General features: G+C 37.3%; 2 protein-coding genes across 4 annotated transcripts; one reads left to right on the top strand and one right to left on the bottom strand.

Moving 5' to 3' along the window:
- The first annotated feature begins 2,596 nt into the window (after positions 1–2,596).
- Positions 2,597–14,796, top strand: SRS (Seryl-tRNA synthetase). Of its 3 annotated transcripts, XM_082874269.1 has the most exons (10): positions 2,597–2,873; positions 3,005–3,153; positions 5,685–5,778; positions 5,860–6,008; positions 6,090–6,182; positions 11,490–11,669; positions 12,404–12,570; positions 13,457–13,591; positions 13,703–13,796; positions 14,349–14,796. In XM_082874269.1, the coding sequence occupies exons 1-10, from the start codon at positions 2,651–2,653 to the stop codon at positions 14,619–14,621; spliced, it is 1,557 nt and encodes a 518-aa protein (XP_082730395.1). In that variant the 5' UTR covers positions 2,597–2,650; the 3' UTR covers positions 14,622–14,796. The 3 variants fall into 3 exon arrangements, with proteins under 3 accessions (XP_082730395.1, XP_082730396.1, XP_082730397.1); XM_082874270.1 differs by lacking the exon at positions 2,597–2,873 and having other exon boundaries at positions 3,014–3,153; positions 5,678–5,778; XM_082874271.1 differs by lacking the exons at positions 2,597–2,873; positions 3,005–3,153 and adding an exon at positions 5,188–5,312 and having other exon boundaries at positions 5,678–5,778.
- A 1,083-nt stretch (positions 14,797–15,879) lies between these two features.
- TL29 (ascorbate peroxidase 4) lies at positions 15,880–22,745 on the bottom strand. Its single transcript, XM_028242253.2, has 11 exons — positions 22,503–22,745; positions 22,217–22,312; positions 20,912–20,996; positions 20,579–20,613; positions 20,398–20,463; positions 20,248–20,288; positions 19,627–19,757; positions 18,509–18,615; positions 18,054–18,191; positions 17,443–17,577; positions 15,880–16,293 (listed from the first exon to the last, which is right to left on the bottom strand). Exons 1-11 carry the CDS (start codon positions 22,614–22,616, stop codon positions 16,183–16,185), a joined length of 1,059 nt encoding a protein of 352 aa, XP_028098054.2. The 5' UTR covers positions 22,617–22,745; the 3' UTR covers positions 15,880–16,182.
- Between the last annotated feature and the right edge of the window lie 273 nt (positions 22,746–23,018).

Below are 23,018 nucleotides of genomic sequence, written 5' to 3'. Positions count from 1 at the left end.
CTTGAAAAGGATAATATACCAAACTGTCCAGGATATTACCAAAAGTGGTTGATCACTCAAACATCATGCAAGGCAATAAATCCATGTTATGCAGTCAAGGGAAGGCTAAAACGCAATGTGTTTGGCTAGTACATCTAAAGTAAAATAGTGCTACAATTTCTCAGAAAATATGTTTGGCTACTACATCTAAAATTTTGAACTCACTATCTCCTAATTTACCTTAATCAAAAGATTCATTAAAAAGTTATTAATATTAGGATTCCGACATCACAAAAAACATTTTAATCCTTACCATATATAAATAATGTATCCCTATTTTTCAGGAAATCCTAAAGACCACAAAAATTTTAAAATAAAGTTTGTGCATATGAGAGCACATGGATCTGATATCCATGGTTTCTGAAAGACAAATTAGATTGGTTGTCATGGTGTGATCCATCACACAAAATTATACCATTCCAATCTCATTCCATAATCCTATACTGTGCACATGAGTCAATTCTTGCTTGAAGATCAAGTATTTAGAAACTATTAATCCATTGGAAGCAATGAAACTATGGTTGGTGATTTAAGAACTATCAGATTTACTTCATTACATGCTCTCATCATGAATCACAATGCTAAAAAACTTTAGGCCTCGAGGCCTAAGCCACTGAAGCAGTGGCTGTAAGCCCCGATTTGAAAGAGGCCCCATACTTTCTTTCTCAAATAGAAAAGAGTAAAGCTATGCAACCTTAGCAGAAGACCCAACACTTAACAAAGAGCAAATTAAAAAATAAATTTAAAAGTAATTGGTTTGTTCAATCATGAAAATCAACTATGGCATAGATACAAAAAGAAAGTTTACAGGTGCAAGTGGTGAGACAAATTGAAAACGGAAAAAGAAAGTGGTGAGACATTTTTTTTTAGGGGAGACAAACAAAGAGCAAACGAAAAGGAAATTTTTTTTAGAAGACAAATTGAAAATAGCAAGTGGTGAGACATACACACACACACACAGACACAGAGACACACACAAACACACACACACACATACACAGAGACACACAGAGAGACAGAGTTCATCCATATACAAAAAAACAGAGCATACAAGTCATGGTTATCAGATCCACACATCCCCTCCACCAAAAACCCGGTAATTTGTAAAGTGGTGTCAGTAGTTCAAAGGAAGCCCTAAAACCCCAAACATGGTAGTGTGTAGGGTAATTCCTAAAAAAATTGCCCAAATCTGAATTCTACCGACAGATTGAAATATGGAAGTGGTCAGACAAAGCGCGAGACACATACACACAGACACAGTGCGACAGAGAGAGAGAGAGACAGAGTTCATACTTATATCACAAACAGACCATACGAGTCATGGTTACATTCCGAAACAGAAACAAGAGATGCTGAAGAGAGAGAGAGAGAGAGAGAGAGAGAGAGAGAGAGAGAGAGAGAGAGAGAATAAGAGCATACCTGCGGCTGGAGGAATCGTCAGGGGATGGTCTGCTTCTCCGTCGGCCTTCGCAGACTCTCGTCGTCGCTTCGTTTTTCTTTCTCTTCAGATCAGAGCTTCTACTATCTTCTGGCGTTGAACGAAGAACCCTCTTCATGTTGATGTAGCTGAATAGCTGAAGGTAGTACACCCTCTCTGATAATAGCTCTGAAACGATTCGTAGCTCTGAAATGATTCCCATCAGTGTTTGACATAAAGGGAGGGTGAAAACGGAATAACGAAAATCAATGAGGGGCAAAACGGTCTTTTTACACCGCATCTGCCACCTATCACGTGAAGCTACTGTACATAGGCGTGTAGGGTGAAATTTATAGACTTTTTGACTTTTTTAGTAACTTTTTGGCTTTTTGGCTAAAAATGTAAGTTGCCAAACGAGGCTTTAATCCAAAAAAATCAAACTAAACACACTGAATATTATTTTGAGGACACTAATTGAGCCACTGCAAATGATTTGAACTCCATATAACCCAATCACAAATAACCATTCTAGAGAAAATATAAGAGAAGTTTTATATACGTTTTGGCAACCTACAAAAAAAAAAAAAAAAAAAAAAAAAAAAAGCTGCATTTTGTCATTTGCTCAAAAACGCCAAGCTTGGCCAAAACGCTGAAAATCTCATTTGGAAAGAACTAAAAAAGAAACACTCAAATTTATCAAATTATTCTTTGAAATATTTTAATTAATTAATTTAAAAATAAAAAGTAAAGATATTTTGATCATTTTGACGTAATGTGACACTTTTAAAAAATATTAAATAAAAAAAAAGTCAATTTTTTACCAACTTTCTAAATCATTTCTAAAAAAACTAAAAAACTTGGTAAAAAATCAAAAGTTAACTTTTTATCAACTTCTCAAAATACGTCGTCTAGTCCTAGATTAATACACTTAGAAAATTCGGAGTGAGTGATTATATAATGGAGATTAATTTATTTAATATGAAATTCATGTATAGATTAAATTTAAACGGAATAATTTTTAAGTTGACAAGGATAGGTTCCTAGTACTATTATTACTGTTTATATACGGTAATTGTAAAAAATCCCAGGGATGTTAGTGCAATTATCTAAAAATATACGTAAAAAGGATAATTTGGTCGCAGAATCTTTTAGACGCAGTCCAAACACAGCCTCCCATCCTAAGAGAGTGAAGCCATGAGCTTGCAATGTTGCTTGGGATTGGGAGGGACGACCTTCCACACCCTCAAACTCGCAGCAATTCCATCATCTTACTCTTCCATTTTCAGACCCCTCTCCAAAACCCTAACCCTAGACCTCCTTCTCCATCCCCACCATTCTCCCCGAAGGCCCTCACTTCCACTTTTCGCCAGAGCTCTCTCAGCCCCAGCCATCCAAACCACAATTCCCGAAGATAAAGGTCATTCAAAACCCTAATTCAGTTTTGGTCATTGGTGGAAGTCAAATTGTATTATTGTTTCAATTTTGTTGTTTTTATTCGTTGTTTGTGTTTTGAATTTGTTGTTGTTGTTTTTGTTATATGGGTTTCAGTTGTGAAACCTCAATGGAAAGCGTCCATAGATTTCAAGTGGATTCGGGACAATAGAGTCGATGTTGCTGCCAACATTAGGAACCGACATTCCAATGCTGACTTGGAACTGGTTCTTCAACTGTATGAGAGATTGTTAAATGTTCAGAAGGTTAGGGTTTTATTACATCTCCATTGTTTTCAGGGGTATTTTAATTGTTGGGCAATCTGTTTTGTTGATTGTTGAGTGTATCATTGTTTGGATTTCTTTTATTGTCAAGGACATTGCAATAAGGACAAAACTATTGAAAATTTGAAATGAAGTGATAACTAAAACCTTGCCAGAAAGTCTTAGTTTTACCATCATATGATAACTTTCGATTGAAACGGGAAACAACTTTTTAGACTCTGCAAAGTTAAGAAAAGCCTCAATTAACCACCGTGGTTTAATGTCAAAATTGTCACTAAATCAATTGGAAGAGCATTGTGATAAAATTAAGCTTTCTTCTTTGTGTGAGTTTGAGAAGACTTGTTGAAGATGCTTTTCAATGTACTTACATGACGAGTTGTGTGTATTGTGGAGATGTTTTGTTTTCACGTGATATAAGAGTATAGAGAGTTCTATACCAGTTGCATGCTAACCTATGCAAGTCTAAAATTTATCTTGTTAATGAGCCATACTCATAAGAATGTGCAAAAATTTCTTAAATTTGTGCATCAGTGGCTGACGCAGTTTTGAGACTTCGAGCCTTACACCTTGTGAGAATTTCTCCTTTTTTAACCCTACAATTGTTTGATGCATTTTCAAGAAGCTTTGGCCTAAGTTGAGTCAGCGAGTCTTGAAATTGTATTTGAGTCCACTACCTCGAGGCCTAGACTAAAAGGGATGGATTTCAGACAAATTTCTGTTGAGGAGGAGTTGTGGTTAGAACACCCTTTCTTGGAGGAGGAGATGATTGGGGCTTTAAAGTCTCTTTATGGGGTTAAGGTGCTAGGTTCGGTTGGGATGACTGCTCTCTTCCAACAGTGCTGGGGGTTGTTAGGGAGGACGTCATGGGTGTGTTTTCGTCATTTCATGAGTCATATGATGCTTTGAGAGGAGCTTGAATGCTTCGTTCGTGGATTTAATTCCTAAGAAATGGGGTGGATATGAGGGATTTTTGGCCTATTAGTCTTATTGGCGAAGTTGCTTGCTTTGAGATTGAAGGAATTTTTTCCAAAGGTGGTCTTGGAGTTCTAGAATGTATATGTAGGGTAGCCAAATTTTTATATGTGGTGTATCCTTTCCTACTTCAAAGTTCATCTTGATCCCCTTAATGATTTTTGTATACGGGTGGCTCCCTTTAGTGCTTTATTTATTTATTTTTTAATTATTATTTTTTAAATAAATAATTTTTTACTTATCACAAAAAAGAAGATGCACAAAATAAAACTAATGTCTGATCAATGAAAAAAACAGTTTGCTCCTCTGTGTGTGTGTGTGTGTGGCTGTGGTAGCCTTAAATCATGTCTAAACCTTACAAATGTATGTGGCCTTTTCAGTTTCAAAGAGAAAACCTATTAAAAGAAGTTTTATACCTGGTGATATTCTTTTGTTGAAATCATGTTGGTTTATGGTACAATTTTTGTTTGTTGGTCTAAAACTAGGAAGCACGGATACGGATACGGATATGGATATGAGATACGGGTACGATACGATACGGCTACGGTGATACGGAAAAATGTGAAAAACTAAGATACGGATACGGCTGGGATACGTTCGTAAAAAATATTTTTTTTTATAATTTTTAGTAATATAGTATGTATACAAATAAAACCTAAAGCAAAAGACAACTTGATAAAAAAGAAAGATTCTTATAAAGTTAAGAGTCTTCGAGATGAATAGCTTCAACTTGTTGCCCATACCTGAACTCATTTTCTAAAATTTATAAATTTGGTAAAGAAATAAAATAAAACATTATTGTAGTTATCTTTTGGCATGAACATCCAAAAAAAATTCAGCAATTCAATTAAATTTCAACAATTCCAACAATATAGTATCATCACGCATAACAACCATAATGGAATTCAAATTAAGGGGGGAAAAAAAAAAAACCTCACAGTAGCTCAGCGTAGTTGCAAAAAAAAGAAGGAAAAAACAAAAAAGAAATTCAAAGGGGCTAGTGTTAGTACAGCGAGAGAGAGAGAGAGAGAGAGAGAGAGAGAGAGAGGGGAACCTTGATCGACGACAAGGACAAGGACGGCGACTTGCTGTTGTACGCAATTCAGAGACGACGACTCTCTTTGCTGCTGTTTGACGACTCTCTTCCTACTGTTCGATGACTCCTCTAGGTAGGGTTTGTTTGATTTTTTTTTGTTTTATTTTAGATATAGTTTTGTTATTTTACATTTTGACCCCAATTATAAGTTTTGAAATTATTTTTTTTGCCCCGTCGTATTCCGAAAGCATCCCAAGCGTATCCTTGAAGTATCCTCGCGTATCCCAAACGTATCCGAAAATAAAAAAAATAAAAAAAATGGGATACTTCTTTCTGATACGTATCCCGCCGTATCGGACGCGTATTCGTATCAGATACGCGTACGGGGGCCATTTCGGAGTATCTGTGCTTCCTAGGTCTAAAATGCTGCTTGCACACTGCACAACATCAGCAAAACAGACTGGTTTATTCTCAATTGTAGCTAATTGTCACTCACAGATAGCAGGAAGTTGAAAGGCTTCGTGCTGAAAGAAATGTGGTTGCGAACAAGATGAAAGGAAAACTGGAACCCTCTGAGCGTCAAAAGCTAATAGAAGAAGGTATAGCTTTTGAAGTTGACATCATTCTTTCAACCATTTGGTTTAGATCGTCTTATTCAGTCCTCTGATAAACTTTTTCAGGAAAGAGTCTAAAGGAAGGACTTATTACTCTGGAGGAAGACTTGGTTAAACTTACAGATGAGCTTCAGCAGGAAGCACAACGTATACCAAATATGACCCATCCAGATGTTCCAGTGGGAGGGGAAGATTGTTCTGTATTGAGAAAAATGGTATTTCTCTCCCCCAACCCCTAAATGATGATTGTCTTCTTGTGAATTTTTTTTTCCTCTTTTCATGTTGGATTTTTGTAGGTTGGGAGTCCTCGGGAGTTTGGCTTCCATATTAAAGATCACTTTCAACTTGGGAAAGACCTAGATCTCATTGATTTTGATGCTGCTGCAGAGGTATTTCTTCTGTTCAACTAAGGTATTCAACAACCTTAGCTTGTCAGTATAGAGGCTTGAGAGTTGTTATGCAGTGCATGTTTAATGTGAATTAGCATTTTATATCTGCTAGTTTGGTAATAGTGTTGTTCTATCCAAATGATGTGAAATATTCCAGGCTAATAGTGTTGTTCTATCCAAATGATATGAAATGTTCCTGTGGTAAATATTTCCAAGATTAAGGCCTCGTTTGGGAACCCTCACTTTTAGCTAAAAAGTCAAAAAGTTACTAAATTAGCCAAAAAGCTAACAACCCATACCAAAAAGTCAAAGATTCTCTTTTCTCTCTACTTTTTGCACATTTTTTCGTAAAAAGCCAAAAAGTTATCCCAAACATACTAGTTTTTTTTAGCACATATTTTAGCCAAATAGTAAAAAAGATACTAAATTAGCTTGTTCCCAAACGAGGCCTAAGTCGAATGGAGAGGAAAGAATATCAACTTGAATGCGACCACAACAAGGTGTCTCGTTGCTGTTCAATTAGATAGTCAACTTCTATGTCCACCATACCTGTAAAAGAGTACACAGAAGCTCACCCAAATTCCCCATTATCCATCTACACCCCTATGGTTGATAATATATCCTTTCACAACTTATAATACTGACAGGTGGTTGTAGGTCACTTAAACAGGTCAATGATAAAGACAAATGGTTAATATTTCTTGCATAAATTTTGTGGGTGAGAGGTGTGGTTAGAGGTAGTCCGGGAAGATGGCGGGCACTTCAATGGCTTGGGATCACCGGAGGTGGAGAGGAGGAGGTCAAGGCAAGCTTGGAAAGGGAGAGGTTGGCAGTGATAGACCTTTGAACACTAATGTAAAGTATGAGAGAGTGTTTTAGCATGAGACTTGGTTGTATTGTTGTTGTTGTGTCTTGCTGCATATACGATACGTTATATAGGCCGTAGGAGTATTGGAGCCCAAGCAAACTGTTGGATAGGTGGCTCGTTCTCCTTAACTCTGCCAGAAGTGATATAAGCCCTTTTGTCGTCTGTGGCTTGCCAGCAGGCGGAGAGCAACGTTTCATGGCAGGTAGAAAGTAACGTTTCGTATATGCATCGGATGACATGAACGTAAGGTTATTGTTGCCTATTTTCCAAGCCTGGTCGAGATAGAGTTGTCTTAGCAAGAAGACAACTATCTCGACGATCCCATGACCTCAGCCGCCAGTCCAGTATCCTCTGATGATCTTGAGCAGTAGTGCCTGGGTCCTGCTCCCAACCTAGGCATCCAAGTAGATAAATGGGCTAGGGGCCACCTTAGTGTTTAAGAGAGCCAAGGGCTCGCTTCCAAGTGACCAAGTAGGAGAATGGGCTGCGGGCTTATCTCAATGTTTAACAGAGGGGCTCGCTTCTGAGCGATCAAGTAGGAGAATGGGCCGCAGGCCTATCTCAATGTTTAGGAGAGCCATTGTTTATCAATCCAAGTCCAAGTGAGCCAGGGGCTGATTGTATTGTTATTTGGCCTTGGAGCTAGGTATGAAGGACCATGGGCCCTGCGGGGCCATGGTGCTGCCTGTTGCAGGGCTCTTCATATCTAGATATATTTGGGCTTGTATATATGCTCCCGCTTAGGCTAAGCATATAGTTTTGGTTGCCTTGGCACATGGTGCCCATAGGGCTCGCCATGTATCAAACATACGACATGTCAGACGTGGTGCCTTATTGGTCTGCCACATAGGTGGGGTTTTGGTGATGTGGCATCTGTGGGGCTTGCCACATATTGAGCTTGATACAAGTACCCACAAATTCATTCGGACTTTATTCTTTCATTTCCCTTGAAGTAGAATTTTGAGTGGATCAGAAAGGAATTTACTAATCTGATCTTGATTGGATTCTGTTAAACCTTATGTTCCCCTAAACATTTCCATCTACTGCATTATTGACTCTCATATGTGTGTGGAACACTTTTTCTATAGCTGGTTGTTAAAATTGATGTATAGAAAAATAGAAAATTGTATTATTGATTGATATAATGTTATATTTATTACAATGATTCATGATTCCTATATATAGAAGAGGGTGAGTGTGTAGTAGGTAAGGAGTAGGTGAAGTGGAGGTGGTAGTGGTGTAGTGGGTTAGGTTTAGTGGAGTAGGTTTAAGTGGGTGAAGTAGGTGATAGGTTTTAACAGCCCCCCGCAAACTCAAGGGGGATAGGAACTAGCCAACTTGAGTTTGGAGAGAGTAACAAAACAAGAAAATAGACGAATACATAAAAGAAAAGAGGATTGGAGACACTGTATGGTCGTGTCAGACCGATGGTGAAGACACTGTATGGTGGTGTCATAACGTTGTAGAGGACACTGGATGGTTGTGTCAGACCGATGTAGAAGACAGTTTATGGGGTCATGTCGGACCGTTGTAGCAGACAATGTTGTGATAGTTGTTGTGACAGTTTACGGAGTCTTGCTGGACCCTTGTAGAAACTAACCGAAATCAATGTCGGGACAGTTTACAGAGTCTTGTCGGACCCATGAAGGAGCTAATCGGAATCAATGTCGGGACAGTTTACAGAGTCTTATCGGACCCATGAAGGAGCTAACCGGAATCAATATCGGGACAGTTTACAGAGTCTTGTCGAACCCTTAAAAAGTCGCACCCTCAAAAGGTGTGCCCAATCTTTCAAAAGGCGTGCCATAAAAAGGCGTGCCCAATCCATAAAAAGGCGTGCCAGATATGATGGTGAGGCACGTGAGTGCCTTGGCTGGCGCGCCCGTTTGTCGTCTGGCGTCAAGTGGCGCGCGATACGCGTGGCTGCCTCGGCTATTTAACCAAGACGGAGGCTGAGGCTGAGGCAGAAGCTGAGACAGAAAAACTGAGAGAAACCTCTGAAAAATTCTTCGTTTTGCTGAGAAAGATACTCTGTAACACTCTGTTGCCCAGAAAAATGGCTTCGTCTTCCCGCGGTCTGCTCACTCTCTTTCCCGACCTTAACGAGTCAACAAGAGAGATAACTGGTGCGGTGGCACTGGAACCTCAACCAAGCGCCCCGGAGTTTGCTCCGTTGAACTTTCCTATGCGGTCTGTGGAGCAAAGAATGGCAGTGCAGTCGGATGTGGAGGCCAATCAGTATACATTGAAGTCATGTGTGGAAACCATGACTGCGGTCACAAACTTGTCGCACCGGCTGCAGAGTAGGACAAATGAGGTGCAGCAGTTAAACGCCCAACTGGCTCTGCTCCAACGCATGTATAAGGATGCGCGAGCAGAGATAAGTGTGCTAAAGGCGGAAAACAAGGAACTGAAGCGGAAGGCCACCGTTATGTTCCGATTTGGAGGTCCGCCATATGCTGCAGTGGAGGAGCAGGGGGGAGTGAATGTGCTTGGTGGATTAGGAAGCACAGAGGCAGCACCGTCAAGGACCGTCCAGGACGGAGGCAAGAAGAAGAGACCGGCGGCAGAGTAGAGAAGAAAAATCCTGCCTGCGGATGTGGTTGTTTTTGGGTGTTTTTGTTTTTTTTTTTTTTTTTTTTTGTGTAAAATTGTGATCGGGGTTGATCCCTGAGATGAATAAAATATGGTTTGGTGTGCAAAGCTATATGGTATGAATGGAATTTGAAAAAGATTAAAAATAAGGTGAAAGAAAAAGAAAGAAAGAAATAATAAGAATATATATTTGAAATCGGCAATGGTGTTCGGTATATATATATATATATAGATATATATTTGTTTGATTTTTTTTTGTTTTTTTGTTTTTTTTTTTGGTTTTAATAATAATAATAAGAATAATAATAATAATAATATATTAAGAAGGAAAGCAGGTGCGCTGGTGGGTTGGAAAGTAGTTGTGTTGGTGGGAGAGATGATGATGTTTTTTTTTTTTGTTTTTAAAAAAAAAATAATAATAAATAAATAAATAAACAAAGTAGTAAAACTCTCTCTCTCTCAGCATCACGTGGGTGGTGTAAAGAGAGTGGTTGTATTTGAAAGACAAAAGGCAGTGGAGGTAAATATTAAAAGAAAAAGAAAGGAAAAGAGAGGGTTTAAAGGGAGAGAGAGAGAACCGATTTAAAAAAAGGTCTAACCTTTTTCCTATCAATTAAGAGAGGGTGTTTTGAAAATAAAAAATAAAAAAACATTCTAGGTAGTCGCACTGATTAATATAGAGTAGAATAGACTTTATTACCTGGACAAACAAGACAATGGGCAAACGAAAACTGCCAAATTCAGTGGGCGGTCTTAAATGAGGAAGAGCGATGGAGAGTTTGACCCAAAAAAAAAAGGATGAGGTCTGGAAAGTAAAAGAAAAAAATAAAGAAATGGAGTGGGCTTTGCATTCGGCATGGTGGAGGGAAAAGGTGTAAGGTCGAAGGCTGCACTCGTAGTGCTGAGGGGCAGATTGGCTTGTGCATCTCTCATGGAGGTGGGCGTCGTTGCCAGTTCATAGGTTGCGCCAAGGGTGCTCACGGAAGCACCATGCATTGCAAGGCTCATGGCAGTGGAAAACGTTGCAGATTTGCTGGGTGTACGAAAGGGGCCGAAGGAAGCACACCGCTGTGCAAAGGGCACGGTGGTGGTAGGCGATGTCTCCATGATGGCGGTGGGATTTGCCCAAAGAGTGTACACGGAGGCACGAATTTTTGCGGTGCTCATGGCGGTGGAAAGAGGTGTGTAGTTTCAGGGTGCACGAAGAGTGCTCGTGGCCGTACCGATTGTTGTGTCAAGCGTGAGAGTCTGGGATGGGACGAGAACAGAGGAAGCTTCAAGGAAGAAAATTGGTGGTGATGGATTGACTGGGTGAGTCAAGGACAGCGACGGTGGACTCGAAGAAATTTCAAGGTATGTGTGGAAAATTCTAGCGGACTAGGTTGAGGTCCGGCGGGCAGCTAAGGTGAGGTTGCCGCCCGCCGGGGAAACGAAAATATTAGGTTCTAAACCTGCTCTGATACCATGTTAAAATTGATGTATAGAAAAATAGAAAATTGTATTATTGATTGATATAATGTTATATTTATTACAATGATTCATGATTCCTATATATAGAAGAGGGTGAGTGTGTAGTAGGTAAGGAGTAGGTAAAGTGGAGGTGGTAGTGGTGTAGTGGGTTAGGTTTAGTGGAGTAGGTTTAAGTGGGTGAAGTAGGTGATAGGTTTTAACACTGGTGATATTGGGTGGTTCTCCACAATGTGGGCTATATTTGACTAAGTTCAAACCTTAGTTTTCTACCTTATTAATGAGGAATACGCTGCTCTGGCTTCCAAGCGATATAGAAAAGGGAAAAAAAAAAGAGCTTCAATTATATTTGATGTTACTTGTTCATGGTTTTGCAGGTCAGCGGGTCAAAATTCTACTACCTGAAGAATGAAGCAGTTTTACTAGAGATGGCACTTGTAAACTGGACGATCTCAGAAGTCATGAGAAGGGGCTTTACACCCCTTACAACCCCGGAAATTGTGAGGTCTTCTGTTGTTGAAAAATGTGGCTTCCAACCTCGTGGAGAAAATACCCAGGTTTGTAGACATCGTGCCATGATTTATAACTGCTTCTTCTGAACACATTTAGAAACCCAATACTTTACATAACCTAGGTCATCAGATATCAAGTCGATGACAATTTGCCATTTGAACTAGTGTGGCCATGAATGCAACACTTCACTGAGTCAGCTATGTCATGGTTTTGGCTTTAAACCAGTGAGAACTGGCCAGATCATTCATTGAACGAGTGAGTCTGTGACCACAAGTTGAACCAACCACTTCAATTCATTTTGGATTTTTTTATTTTTTTTTTTATACTTACATACATCCATTATCAATATAACCAGTGGTCAAACCATTTACACCCACCTATTCCCCTCACTGCTTTAGCCTTGTCTGGTTTTAAGATGGATATGAACTCAACTTAATTTGTTTTTAGATTCATTTGTCATATATTCTTTTCTGCTTTCACTAATCCTGCATGTTTGTTATTGGGAATGGCTGCTGCTGAGGGCATATGAGACCCTTCTATTTTTTTGCCCTTCTTTTTTTGAGTTTTTGCTTCACAGAATTAAAATCCCCAACATGGTTAACCGTGACATGACAATGCTTTTTTGCTTGTGTAGTTTGGGCTGCTTCACTTTTTGGGGTGGGAGATGGATTTTAGGCTTTGTGATTAGTAGATAATTGATCTTTCAATAGCCATGGACAACTTAAATTGATGGCAATTGGTTTAGCTATCTTCTTGATATTTTTTCCAAACACTGCAGGTTTATTCTGTAGAGGGTAGTGATCAATGCCTTATTGGCACTGCAGAGATTCCAGCGGGGGGAATTCATATGGATTCTATTCTCACAGAATCGTCATTACCATTAAAGTATGCAGCTTTCTCCCATTGCTTTCGTACTGAAGCTGGTGCTGCAGGCGCGGCAACAAGGTAAATTACCTGCAATTAACTACGTCAAGGGAAACTACTTGAAACCAATAACTCATCAATTCAATTGATGTGGGTGTTGCTATGTTCGATGCAGTTGAACCAAAAGCAATATAATTTTGTCATCAACCTTTAATTTATTTAGATAAACATCATTGAACCTTTTTAGTTTTTAATTTTTTTAATAATGTTTTGGGGGATTGATGTGATAGGCTTTATGAACCTTGCATTGAAATGAATGCATGCCTTTTTTTGTGTGTGCCTATATTGATTAGAAATGAATGATGTACCTCCTGCATTGATCTATGCCAATAAACATGGAGGATAATATGTTAATATCCTTGTATACTTTTTATTATATTACAAGTGCTGTTTTGTGCATTTCGAATGCAATGGCCTGATAGAATTCTAGTTGTTTGAATACTCTAGCATAAATGATGGATATTCTTTATTTTTTTGCCTTGTTGGGGATACCAAGTTCTGCTTTATATTTGCTATCTCTGAATAACCATGCTTGAGGAGCACTTGTTCCCATAATTTGTCTGGTTTTCTGTATGAATAATCAAATGTCACTTGGTCACAATGATTTTTTTTGGGTATAATCAATTACTCTATAGGACCTATGTGGCGGAGGGACATGCATTACTAAGCAAATGCCATTTATCCACTTATGGTGGTCTATTATCCTAGCTTTCTTTTCTTTGGCTTCACTTGCAAGTTGTCCCCTCAAAGACTTGTACTACTAATCTGTAAACAAATAAGTAAAGGATAAAAATGCAGAAAATGAAAACGACAGCTCATAGTTGTACTTATATATAGATCGAAATTTGTTTCTACTTAGCTTTGTTTCTGCATCATATTGATACATTTGGTTACTGTTCTGGAGTAGGGGCCTTTATCGAGTCCACCAGTTCAGCAAGGTGGAGATGTTCATCCTTTGCCGACCTGAAGAAAGCGATTCTTACCATGAGGAATTAATTGGAATTGAAGAGGACCTGTTCTCATCACTAGGCTTTCATTTTAAGTGAGTATTGACAACCCTTTGTATACTTTCATAAATATATACATGTTCATTTGGGTGGCTTTGTTTTATATCAATGCATTCCACCAATCGTAACATTAAGCTTCTTGGCAGAACTATAGATATGGCTTCAGGGGATTTAGGTGCACCTGCTTATCGGAAATTTGATGTGGAGGCATGGATGCCAGGTTTAGGACGTTTTGGTGAGGTATGCTAGTATTATGTGTGTTACTGTGTGTGCAACATGTGTGTCCTTTGCTGATATACCTTTTCACCATAGGGGCTGTTTAGTGCAGCTTATGGAGTTGCTTGTAGTTGCTATTATTAATTATTATTTTTTTTTTGGGTGTCCGAGTGTTTGGTGTAATTCTTGCACAGTTCAAGAGATAGAAATAGTTTAAATAAGCTAAAAAACTAATTATTGGAAAGCAGGGGAAGAGATGCTTTTAGTTTTTGTTGTCTGATTAACAACTTTCAGCTTGGTAGAAGTTGCATCAAATAGGCCCGTAGTAGTTGAACTTGAGAATTTATGCCAATAATGCAATTGGGATTTGTTTTGCAATTCAAGTTCTGCATGTTTTACTTATTTTTTATACGCTGAGCATCAGGCAGCGTAGTTTCAGTTCCAAAAGAGTGTTACTACCTTGGATACTTGTTGAATGAGCAGGAATTCAGCTTGTGCCCTCTATTATTTTCCCATAGTAAACATTTTGGGTCTGGAAATCTTCTAATTCCATGTGTTATATTATATTTTGAACAGATATCAAGTGCATCAAATTGTACCGACTACCAAAGTCGCCGACTAGGAATCCGTTACCGTCCCGAAGCATCATCAACAAATCCCAAGAAGGGTAAAGGCAATCTTGCTCCAACACAGTTTGTGCACACATTAAATGCCACGGCCTGTGCTGTTCCGCGGATGATCATATGTTTGCTTGAGAATTATCAACAAGAAGATGGTTCCATCGTAATCCCTGAGCCATTAAAACCCTTTATGGGTGGGCTTGAGGTCATTACTCCAAAGTCCAGATAGAAAAATGGGATATCAGATTTATTTTTGGTATTATAGATGATAGTATTTTTTAGTGTATTGGTATCAGTAAAAGGTGGAAAGTTGAGCTTGTTGACTGAACAACAATTTCCTTTCAAATTTTGAGTTAAGTATGTTGAATTTTGATTTTCTCCTGATAAAAATTTTGTATTGATAATTTTTGTTTGTGTTTTTTCTTGTTGAAATCTGGTTTTAGGCAGATTGAATTCAGAAAAGGGGAGAGAGAATGGAAGTGCTTTTGGTAACTGATTTTGTTGTAAAAATGACCACAAGTTTTGAAAACTTTCAATTTTTTGAAAACAAAAACATATGTTTTCACTTGTTATGAAAACAGTTATCATTCTCTGGCAAGCCCCCTCCTCCGACGACCCTGGGCTGTCGCCCCCCACTCACTCACCAGACATGTTTTCATTTGTTTTTTGAAATCTGGTTTTATACAGACTAAGTTCAGAAAGGGACAGGAGAGAGAATGGAAGTGCTTTTGGTAACTGTTTTTGTTGTAAAAAATGACAATTTGAAATTTGTTGAAAACAAAAACTTATGTTTTCACTTGTTATGAAAACAATTTTCAATTGCTGGCAACCCCTCTCCTCCTCTACATTTGCCCCCGTGTTATGGAAAATTATATAAGATTAATAATTTTGGAGTATCATGTAACTATACTCTTTCTCCAATCACTATTTATTATAGGTTAATGCTTTAGGCCTCGAGAGCTTGAGGCGCGAATGGCGTAAATTTGTGATCACCGGTCGACTGGCCGGACGACCATCCGGACAACCGGGTGAAGTACTTGTCTACCGCGGTTGTTACCTTATCGACTGTGGCTGTCAGTTTCTTTGCCGAACGACCGACGAATGACCAATCGAACGACCAGTTAAACAAATTCGAGGCAAATTTGCGCCTCAATATTCGAGGCCTGGGGCACGACTCTTTATTATGTCCTCTCATATTTCTCAATCACTCGAACACAAATAGTTAATACTTCACATTTTCCACTAATCACACTACCATAGAACACCAACTACCATGAAACATCACGTGATCGTTTTCCCGGACTACTGAATAATCATTCGTCCACCAGGTTTTTTTTAATATATATTTTAAATTTTAATTTTCTTTTGAAAGCATTGAATATGCTATTTACTTGTTTTTTTTTTTTGTAAAAAAATAAATGTCTCCGGTTTATGGTAAATGAAAAACATAATTATATAAAATTGACAACATTACCAAAATGCTACCATGAACCAAAAATTTTAAAAAATTCATAATTTCATGTGAGATTTGTCGTTAGTTCCTTGAATCTCAATTATGAAGAAAAATGCTGTTATACATCAGCTATACACCTTAAAAGAAACAAATATTCCACTCCGGCACGCAAAAATATAAATAAAATTCCGCGGGTAATACTTGGATTTGATGCCAAATGAGCTTCCCTCTAAACCTTTAAAACTCCAGAGACCTCTTTTTTCCTTGTAAAAATTGATAATCATCTTGTAGGGGTAAGTACTGCTTCAAGCTTCATAGACAACCATATGGTGCCATCCTATAATTTCAACTTGCTGAAATCAACTCTTTGAACAGGATATGCGTATGCCTCATAATTGATTTGTTGCCCCAAAGCACTTAATTTTGTGAGGGTAGTTATTAGGTCAACCTGAAAAGAATCAATCAAATCCCATGGACAAGTTATTAGAATGAAATGTCAACAAAGCAGCTTATATTACTTGAATTCACCTGCATATTATGGAAGGTTGATGCAAAAACAAAAAATCCACTTCTTTCATTTTAGTCCTTGATTTTAAATTTGTATCAGTTACATTCTTAAACTTCACACATTAATTCAATGTATTCTAATCTCCTAATTGCCATGTAAAGAATAAACCAAAAAATGCTTACATCTGCCTCACATCAGGTATTGATGGGCACTATAGAACATTTTAGTGTGACTACGTATTTGGCTCCAAGTGATTTTAGGGTTTTAACGAAGCAAACAAGAAGTAAATATTTATTTTTATTTTTGGGGATTGAATGGATTGACTGGTGATTTATTTAGGTAGAAAATGGGATAAATTCCTCCCAACACCATTTAAATGCCACCAAATGTAAGACTGACGTAAGCTTCTGTTTTTCTAGAAGACGATAAGGAAAATGAACATTGGATTAATGTGTGAAATTTAGGGATGTAATTGATACAAATTAAAAATAAAGGATGAAAATGAAATATGTGGTACACTTGAGGGACCATTTGTGCAAGTTACCCGAGGTACTCACAATCTATGTCAACTAGAACATGGATCGTTTCGGTACGTGGAACGGGAACGGGAACGGGAACGAGGTACGCCACATGCTCTAAAATATGATACGATAGGGGTAAACTTGTATATATTACACTTAAGAATTTAAGGTACTTCTAGAATAACTATTGGACATCCAATAATATATATATATATATATATATTTTTCATTTTTGATGTTTTTGTTTTGTCAAAACTTAAGTCACCTTAGATTTTAATTCATTATATTTGATTTTTTTCCTCTTAAGGTAACATTTAAAGAAATATATTAGAAAAAGCTCTAGGGATCGCTTCGGATCACTAAATTTACTGTTTTGGATCGAAAGTGTATCATGTTTCGAAACGAGCGTAACAATACGTAATTCACTAGGATATTAGCGCTTTCTAGTAACATAGCTTACAATTTTCTTTTTCTTTCCTAAAATAGTAGTTGTCATATATTTCCTTATATATTCTTTATCCATTTCTCTTGAAATTCATGAAAGAAGAAGAGAAAGAATGACACTAACCTCGTAGTCAGTTTCAGAGACTGTTTCTCGGCTTCTTTGGTATTTCTCAACCCATGGAGCAACATCTCGATCTGTGGCCAATAAGGTCTCAGTGGCCATTTGATCAGGACCCAAGAATGCAGACATAACAGCTAGCTGGCCACCAAAAATGGAAAACGAATAATTTAAAAGAAAACTGGGTTGGTGAGCACTTTCTATGAATATTTCACAACAAATAATTGATTTGGTATAAGCGGATAAAAATAAGCAAGATAAAAGCTGAGTCCATGGGAGTTGAAGTTGCAAAAACTTGTTAAGGAAAGTTAATAAATCTAGTAGTAGCACTTAAGCTCGATCTTTCATTAGCAACATGGCTCAATGGGGTGGCCTAACAGATGCTGTTGATAGATTTTCCTTTTGATCATGCAATGTCTAACTAAAATGAACAACCAAGCAAGTCTTTAGTTTTTCTTTTATTCCTTCTGATTACAAATTTAACTATGAGTGTCATTCAGGGCTTCTCCAGAAAATGGTGTTTTCAGTTTCCAACACCAAATTCTCGAGCACTAAGTGAATGATGTACTGAAACAAGGTCATGCCATGCAACTTTGATGTCATGATAATTGAAATACCTGGCGGGGACCAAAGCCTATGGCCGAGAACTTATCTTTCATTTCCTGAACACTTGCTTTCGCCCACAGGGGAACCCTCCCTTCTGGATCTGGCTCTTGAGCATCTGACCTCCCAAATTGCTTGTCAAACAAGCCCCACTGTAGTTACAAAAAGCAATTGTATCCATTACATCCACCTCCCCTAATAATTTTGTAATAACTGATCACAAAATTGGACACAAAATATATATGGCCGAATATAGTTTTTCAAAAGTGGATCTCATTAACAAATCATGTAAATTCTTTGACCAGTTTCTGTGTTCGTAGCAAATTTGATAATTTGAGTTAAGCGAGGTAAAGCATAATGGATACCACATATGAAATGTGTATACACAGAGACTCCTTAATAGGCAAATAGACTAATTTGAATAGACTAAAACTATCTTGTGAACGATTTGTATACACAAGAAACTAACCTGCCCATTTGAACCATATGCAGTGTATAGTAAGCTTCCTTTCTCTTCATTTCCACCACATTTACGGATGGCAGAAGCTAGAAATGTAGACTTTAAGGCACTTTGTGCTGCATTGAACAAAGAAAATTGGGTCAGAAGCTTTTAATCACCAAATTCAAAAAAAAATGGATCCACTGTCTTTCACAGAATTTCAGAAAAAAATATTTTCCTTCATGGAAACTAAAATGAGGATATACACTTGTGTTAATAAAGTACCTTGTTTGTTCACAGTTTCATTTATATTATTGTTTTTGGAATTGGTTACAATTTACACGAGAACTTATGCACCAAAAAAGTACAACATAAGTGACACATAGGCATTCAGCAAGACAAGCAAAGCTTATATTTTGCATCCTAACCTAAGTCTGGGCTCCGTATATTGGGTGTGTTGACTATTAAATCATGAGTAATGACTTATAACGATGAACTACCTCTTACATATAAGCCATTGCAGCATATTACGTATACAATCATTCACATAATTCTATTACACTTCCCAAACATACCCTAGGCCTATTTGGTGTAGCTTTTCTCAAGCTGAAAGTTGATAATAAGAAAACAAAAACTAAAAACGCCTCTCTCCCAGGTTCAAGATAACCAGTTTTTTCCAGCCTATTTAATCTATTTCTGTCTCAGAAGTTATAAGCAGAGTCGAAAAGCTGCAACAAACAGGGAGCATTCAGCTTCAAGATAATCAGTTTTTTTCAGTTTATTTAATCTATTTCTGTCTCATAAGCTATAAGCAGAATCGACAAGCTGCAACAAACAGGGAGAACTCCATGTGCAATCGTGCACACACTATAGTCTATTCTTTTCAACTTATTTAATCTATTTCTGTCTCATAAGCTATAAGCAGAATCGACAAGCTGCAACAAACAGGTAGAACTCCATGTGCAATTGTGCACACACTATAGTCTATTCATCTACCATAAATTTGATGATGAACATATTGGTAAAAACAAATGATTTATAGAATACACTCCACATAAATACGATGACTGATTCCAGAGTATCTGAGCAAGTTAATGGCCATGTAGGTAGTGTACAGGACAAACTTGGTGATAAGTATGACATGCAACCTGCAAATTGGATGAGATCCGCAAATGAAATAGGACCACCCTTGGAATATGAATCTATTTCCTTCTTTGCTTCCTCTAATAAATTCATTGCGGCAGAGAGCCCCTTATTCTCTGGTCTGCTAATCTCTGAGCTTCAAGCAAGAAAATATAATTGACAAGAAAAAAACAAAAAAAAAAACATCAAGGTAACATTTCAGCAACGACTTAAAAACTTCTAACCGAAAAAATAAGAAGCAAGGAGTGAAAGCAGTTCAGCCAAAAGACGCAAATAAAAGGAAACTCTGAAGCCTAAACCAACTAAATCTAGGATCCAAAACCTCAATACAATTTTGACAATTTAACATAATTTTCATAGTCCATAACCTTTTTTTACCACATTTAATACATCTGCTTATCATCATTGACACTGAAACAATAGGGTCATTTTGTGAATTGGCATTAAAATCCCTAAAAAATAAGCCGGAACAAAACATAATAGATAAATCATCTTTGGTTTGGTGAAAATCTTCACTGTACATGAAATACCAATCCTGATTTTTGATAGAATGCAGAATTTCATTCTTTTACTTTATTCTTTAATACTACATACTTATGCGTGGTAATGCTATATGTTAGAAGTACCTGAAACGTACAGATCCATTTGGGCCACCAGATTTTGTGGCCTGCAAAACTCAATTAGAATCATATGAGCTTTCTTGATATGTAATGTTTAGGAATAATATAAATTTCTACTTTCATCTCAAACTGTCAACAAGTAAAACTCTTTCTCACCTTATCATAAGTCATAGCATCATTCATCGCCAAAGTCAATAAGGATGGAACAAGATCTGGGTTTGCCTAAAATCGGCACATCAAGAATCAATGAAGCATTGTAGGTTTTAAATCTGTAAAATCGGGTCTAAATATGCATTACATTAAGATCAATTTCATTAAGCATGATGGCGGGATTTACCTTTATAGCTGTAAAAAGGGTTCCCTTCACACTTGCTGTCAAAGAAAATATGTTAAGTCAATAGACACCGTCAATGTTAAATGTACATAACTATTTGGTATCATTTTCATTTTTCATGTTTTCAGAAACAAAAGCAATGAAAAGTTCAAAGTCATCCATCACTTCCAAAATTTTTCTAAAATTTGAAAACAACTATTTGGTGTTTCCTAAAACTGGGTTGCTTTCAGAACTTTTTTTCTGGAAACACTTTACCAAACAAGTTTTCTGTGTTTTTCGAAAAATGAAAACAAAGAATAGAAAACAAAAATGACACCAACAGTTTGGAGTACTTACACTGAAACTCAGAACGCTGTCTGCGCTGTATTAGATCAGCAGCATTAGCCTCTTCAACAAATGAGCCTGAGCTTGCTATTATTTCCTAGGGAGAGACAACAACTGGCAGAAACTTATCATCACATCGCTCCAGCTCATGGAATTGTTAATTTATCCAGATATCGATCTATGAAGAAATACACTCATTTAACTGCTTCAAGTGAGTGAAAAAATCACATATTGAGGTTAGATTATTAAAATTTAGTAATCAAATTATTAGCTTTCTGCCCAGGAATATTTTTCTCAACATACTCGGTTTTGGAGTCTGTCCACTTGAACTGTTGAATAGCTTGATATATATTGTTGGACCAATTTCCTATCAGCTTGAGCTTTTGGGACAATTAATAACTTAACAAGAACAATGCTTTCGTTAAATAAAATTAAATCTCAATAATGAAGCAAAAATTGCGAGTTTAGGCACTAATGCCAGGCAAGTATGTATATCCCTTAAAGAAAGTAGATTGGCAGGTGGGCTGGGCACAAGTTACACAATTTGGGAAAGAACATCATTTTTATGGCATGGTATGTAATTTTGAAGTTGTGCATTGAATCTACCTAACTTGTATTTAAAATCTGTACAAATAGTCCAAGATTCCAATTTAGTTAAACTTGGTAGAATGAAATTAGGCAGTTCATTTAAGCCTGCATGTGTATTGGATGCCATTCTAGTTGTAATCTTTGTATTGTTTGGGAGAAATTACAGTGTTCGTGAATATAGTTGTGGTTTTTTCCTCAACTATTTATTTCTCCTCCCTTGCATTCAGCTATTTCCCATTTTGTTTTCAGAATTAAATTCAAATTTCTCATTGTAAGTGGCAACATTTCAAAAATAAAAATTCTTAGTGCACTGAATTAGAACATAGAAAATTGTGTATCTAGGATTTATTTCAAGTGTGACCCACTCCACACCCAGAATGAATCTCAACCACACAATGCGCTTTCTGTGCACTTTCCTGTGTTCTATTTATGTTCACCTAGCATTTCTATTTCAAAAATGCATCTTCTAAGTTGTGAAGCACTTGGTAAAATAAGTTTTGTTTTTAAGTTTTGTCGGATGAATAATTCAATTAGCTATTGAGTTTGATCAATACCCATTTCAAGAATTCATAATCACTTGAATATAGGCATTCTCTTGAGCTTAAATAAACTAAAAATTCATAAGAGGAGAAATTTCAAATACTAATAGCTTACAATTTTAGGTATTAGACCAAGCTAATTCATTGGAAAAGAGAAAGAAAAAGAAAGAAGAGTATGGATAGGTCTTACCATGCCAAGGGTAGCCCCAAAGCATTTAAGAATGTCTCTTCGACCAAATTGATCCTCACTACCATTGTCAGCTTCAATTTTACAGCGAACTGTACTCTGTTTACACAGGACATGTTAACAACGTAGTCATTACCAATTTTCTTGAAAAACCCGAATAAATTGGTTGCACAATATTCAAACAAAACAAGAACCACAAGCAATTTCTTAAATGAAGCATGCATATAAAGAATGGTACTGAGTCACATTAAATACATGTTGTTATATAGCATAAGGGCAATGGACTTACAGCATGAATTGGGTATTTGGAGACAGCAACAGATGTGGTGTTGGTGGTGGGAGATGGGAGAGGAGCAAGTGCAAGCAAGGAAGGTACAGTTGAGATGAAAGAGACCATCCCCATTTCCTACACTTGTTTCTCTATCTCTCTCTTTCTTCTAGAAAATTTCAACAGAGCGAGACAGAGAGAGAGAGAGAGAGAGAGAGAGAGGATATGAGCTGGTAATTCTGGTTTGTGTTTGTGGAGTGTGGGAATGAGTTGGTGATATAGTGTTATCCTATTCCTATCCTAAACCAATAGTAATTAGTTATTTTGCAACCGACCCGACTGAAAGACCTTTACCCATATTAAAAATGGGTACCCACCCGTTGGTCACATGAATCTCCGTGACAAACGGGCCGAACCGAACTGAGCTGAGATTTAGTATATTTAAACTTATTTATTAAAATTTTAATAAATTCGAGTTTGAGGTAGAGCTGAATAAAAATTTAACGAATTGAGTTCGAGTTGTGTTGACTTAAACTT

This window comes from Camellia sinensis, chromosome 6 (assembly GCF_055761805.1).
Source record: "Camellia sinensis isolate YWXY chromosome 6, ASM5576180v1, whole genome shotgun sequence".
NCBI classification, from domain to species: domain Eukaryota; kingdom Viridiplantae; phylum Streptophyta; class Magnoliopsida; order Ericales; family Theaceae; genus Camellia; species Camellia sinensis.
This window is presented reverse-complemented; position numbering and strand designations above follow the sequence as displayed.

Coding starts and splice junctions, on each gene's coding strand:
- SRS (XM_082874269.1), top strand. CDS start 2,651: ATGAGCTTGCAATGTTGCTTGGGATTGGGAGGGACGACCTTCCACACC. Junction 3,154..5,684: donor GATTGTTAAATGTTCAGAAG/GTTAGGGTTTTA, acceptor CACAGATAGCAG/GAAGTTGAAAGGCTTCGTGC. Junction 12,571..13,456: donor GCTGCAGGCGCGGCAACAAG/GTAAATTACCTG, acceptor GTTCTGGAGTAG/GGGCCTTTATCGAGTCCACC.
- TL29 (XM_028242253.2), bottom strand. CDS start 22,616: ATGGGGATGGTCTCTTTCATCTCAACTGTACCTTCCTTGCTTGCACTT. Junction 20,614..20,911: donor ACAGCGTTCTGAGTTTCAGT/GTAAGTACTCCA, acceptor TTTCTTTGACAG/CAAGTGTGAAGGGAACCCTT. Junction 19,758..20,247: donor AATGGATCTGTACGTTTCAG/GTACTTCTAACA, acceptor TCTTGCTTGAAG/CTCAGAGATTAGCAGACCAG.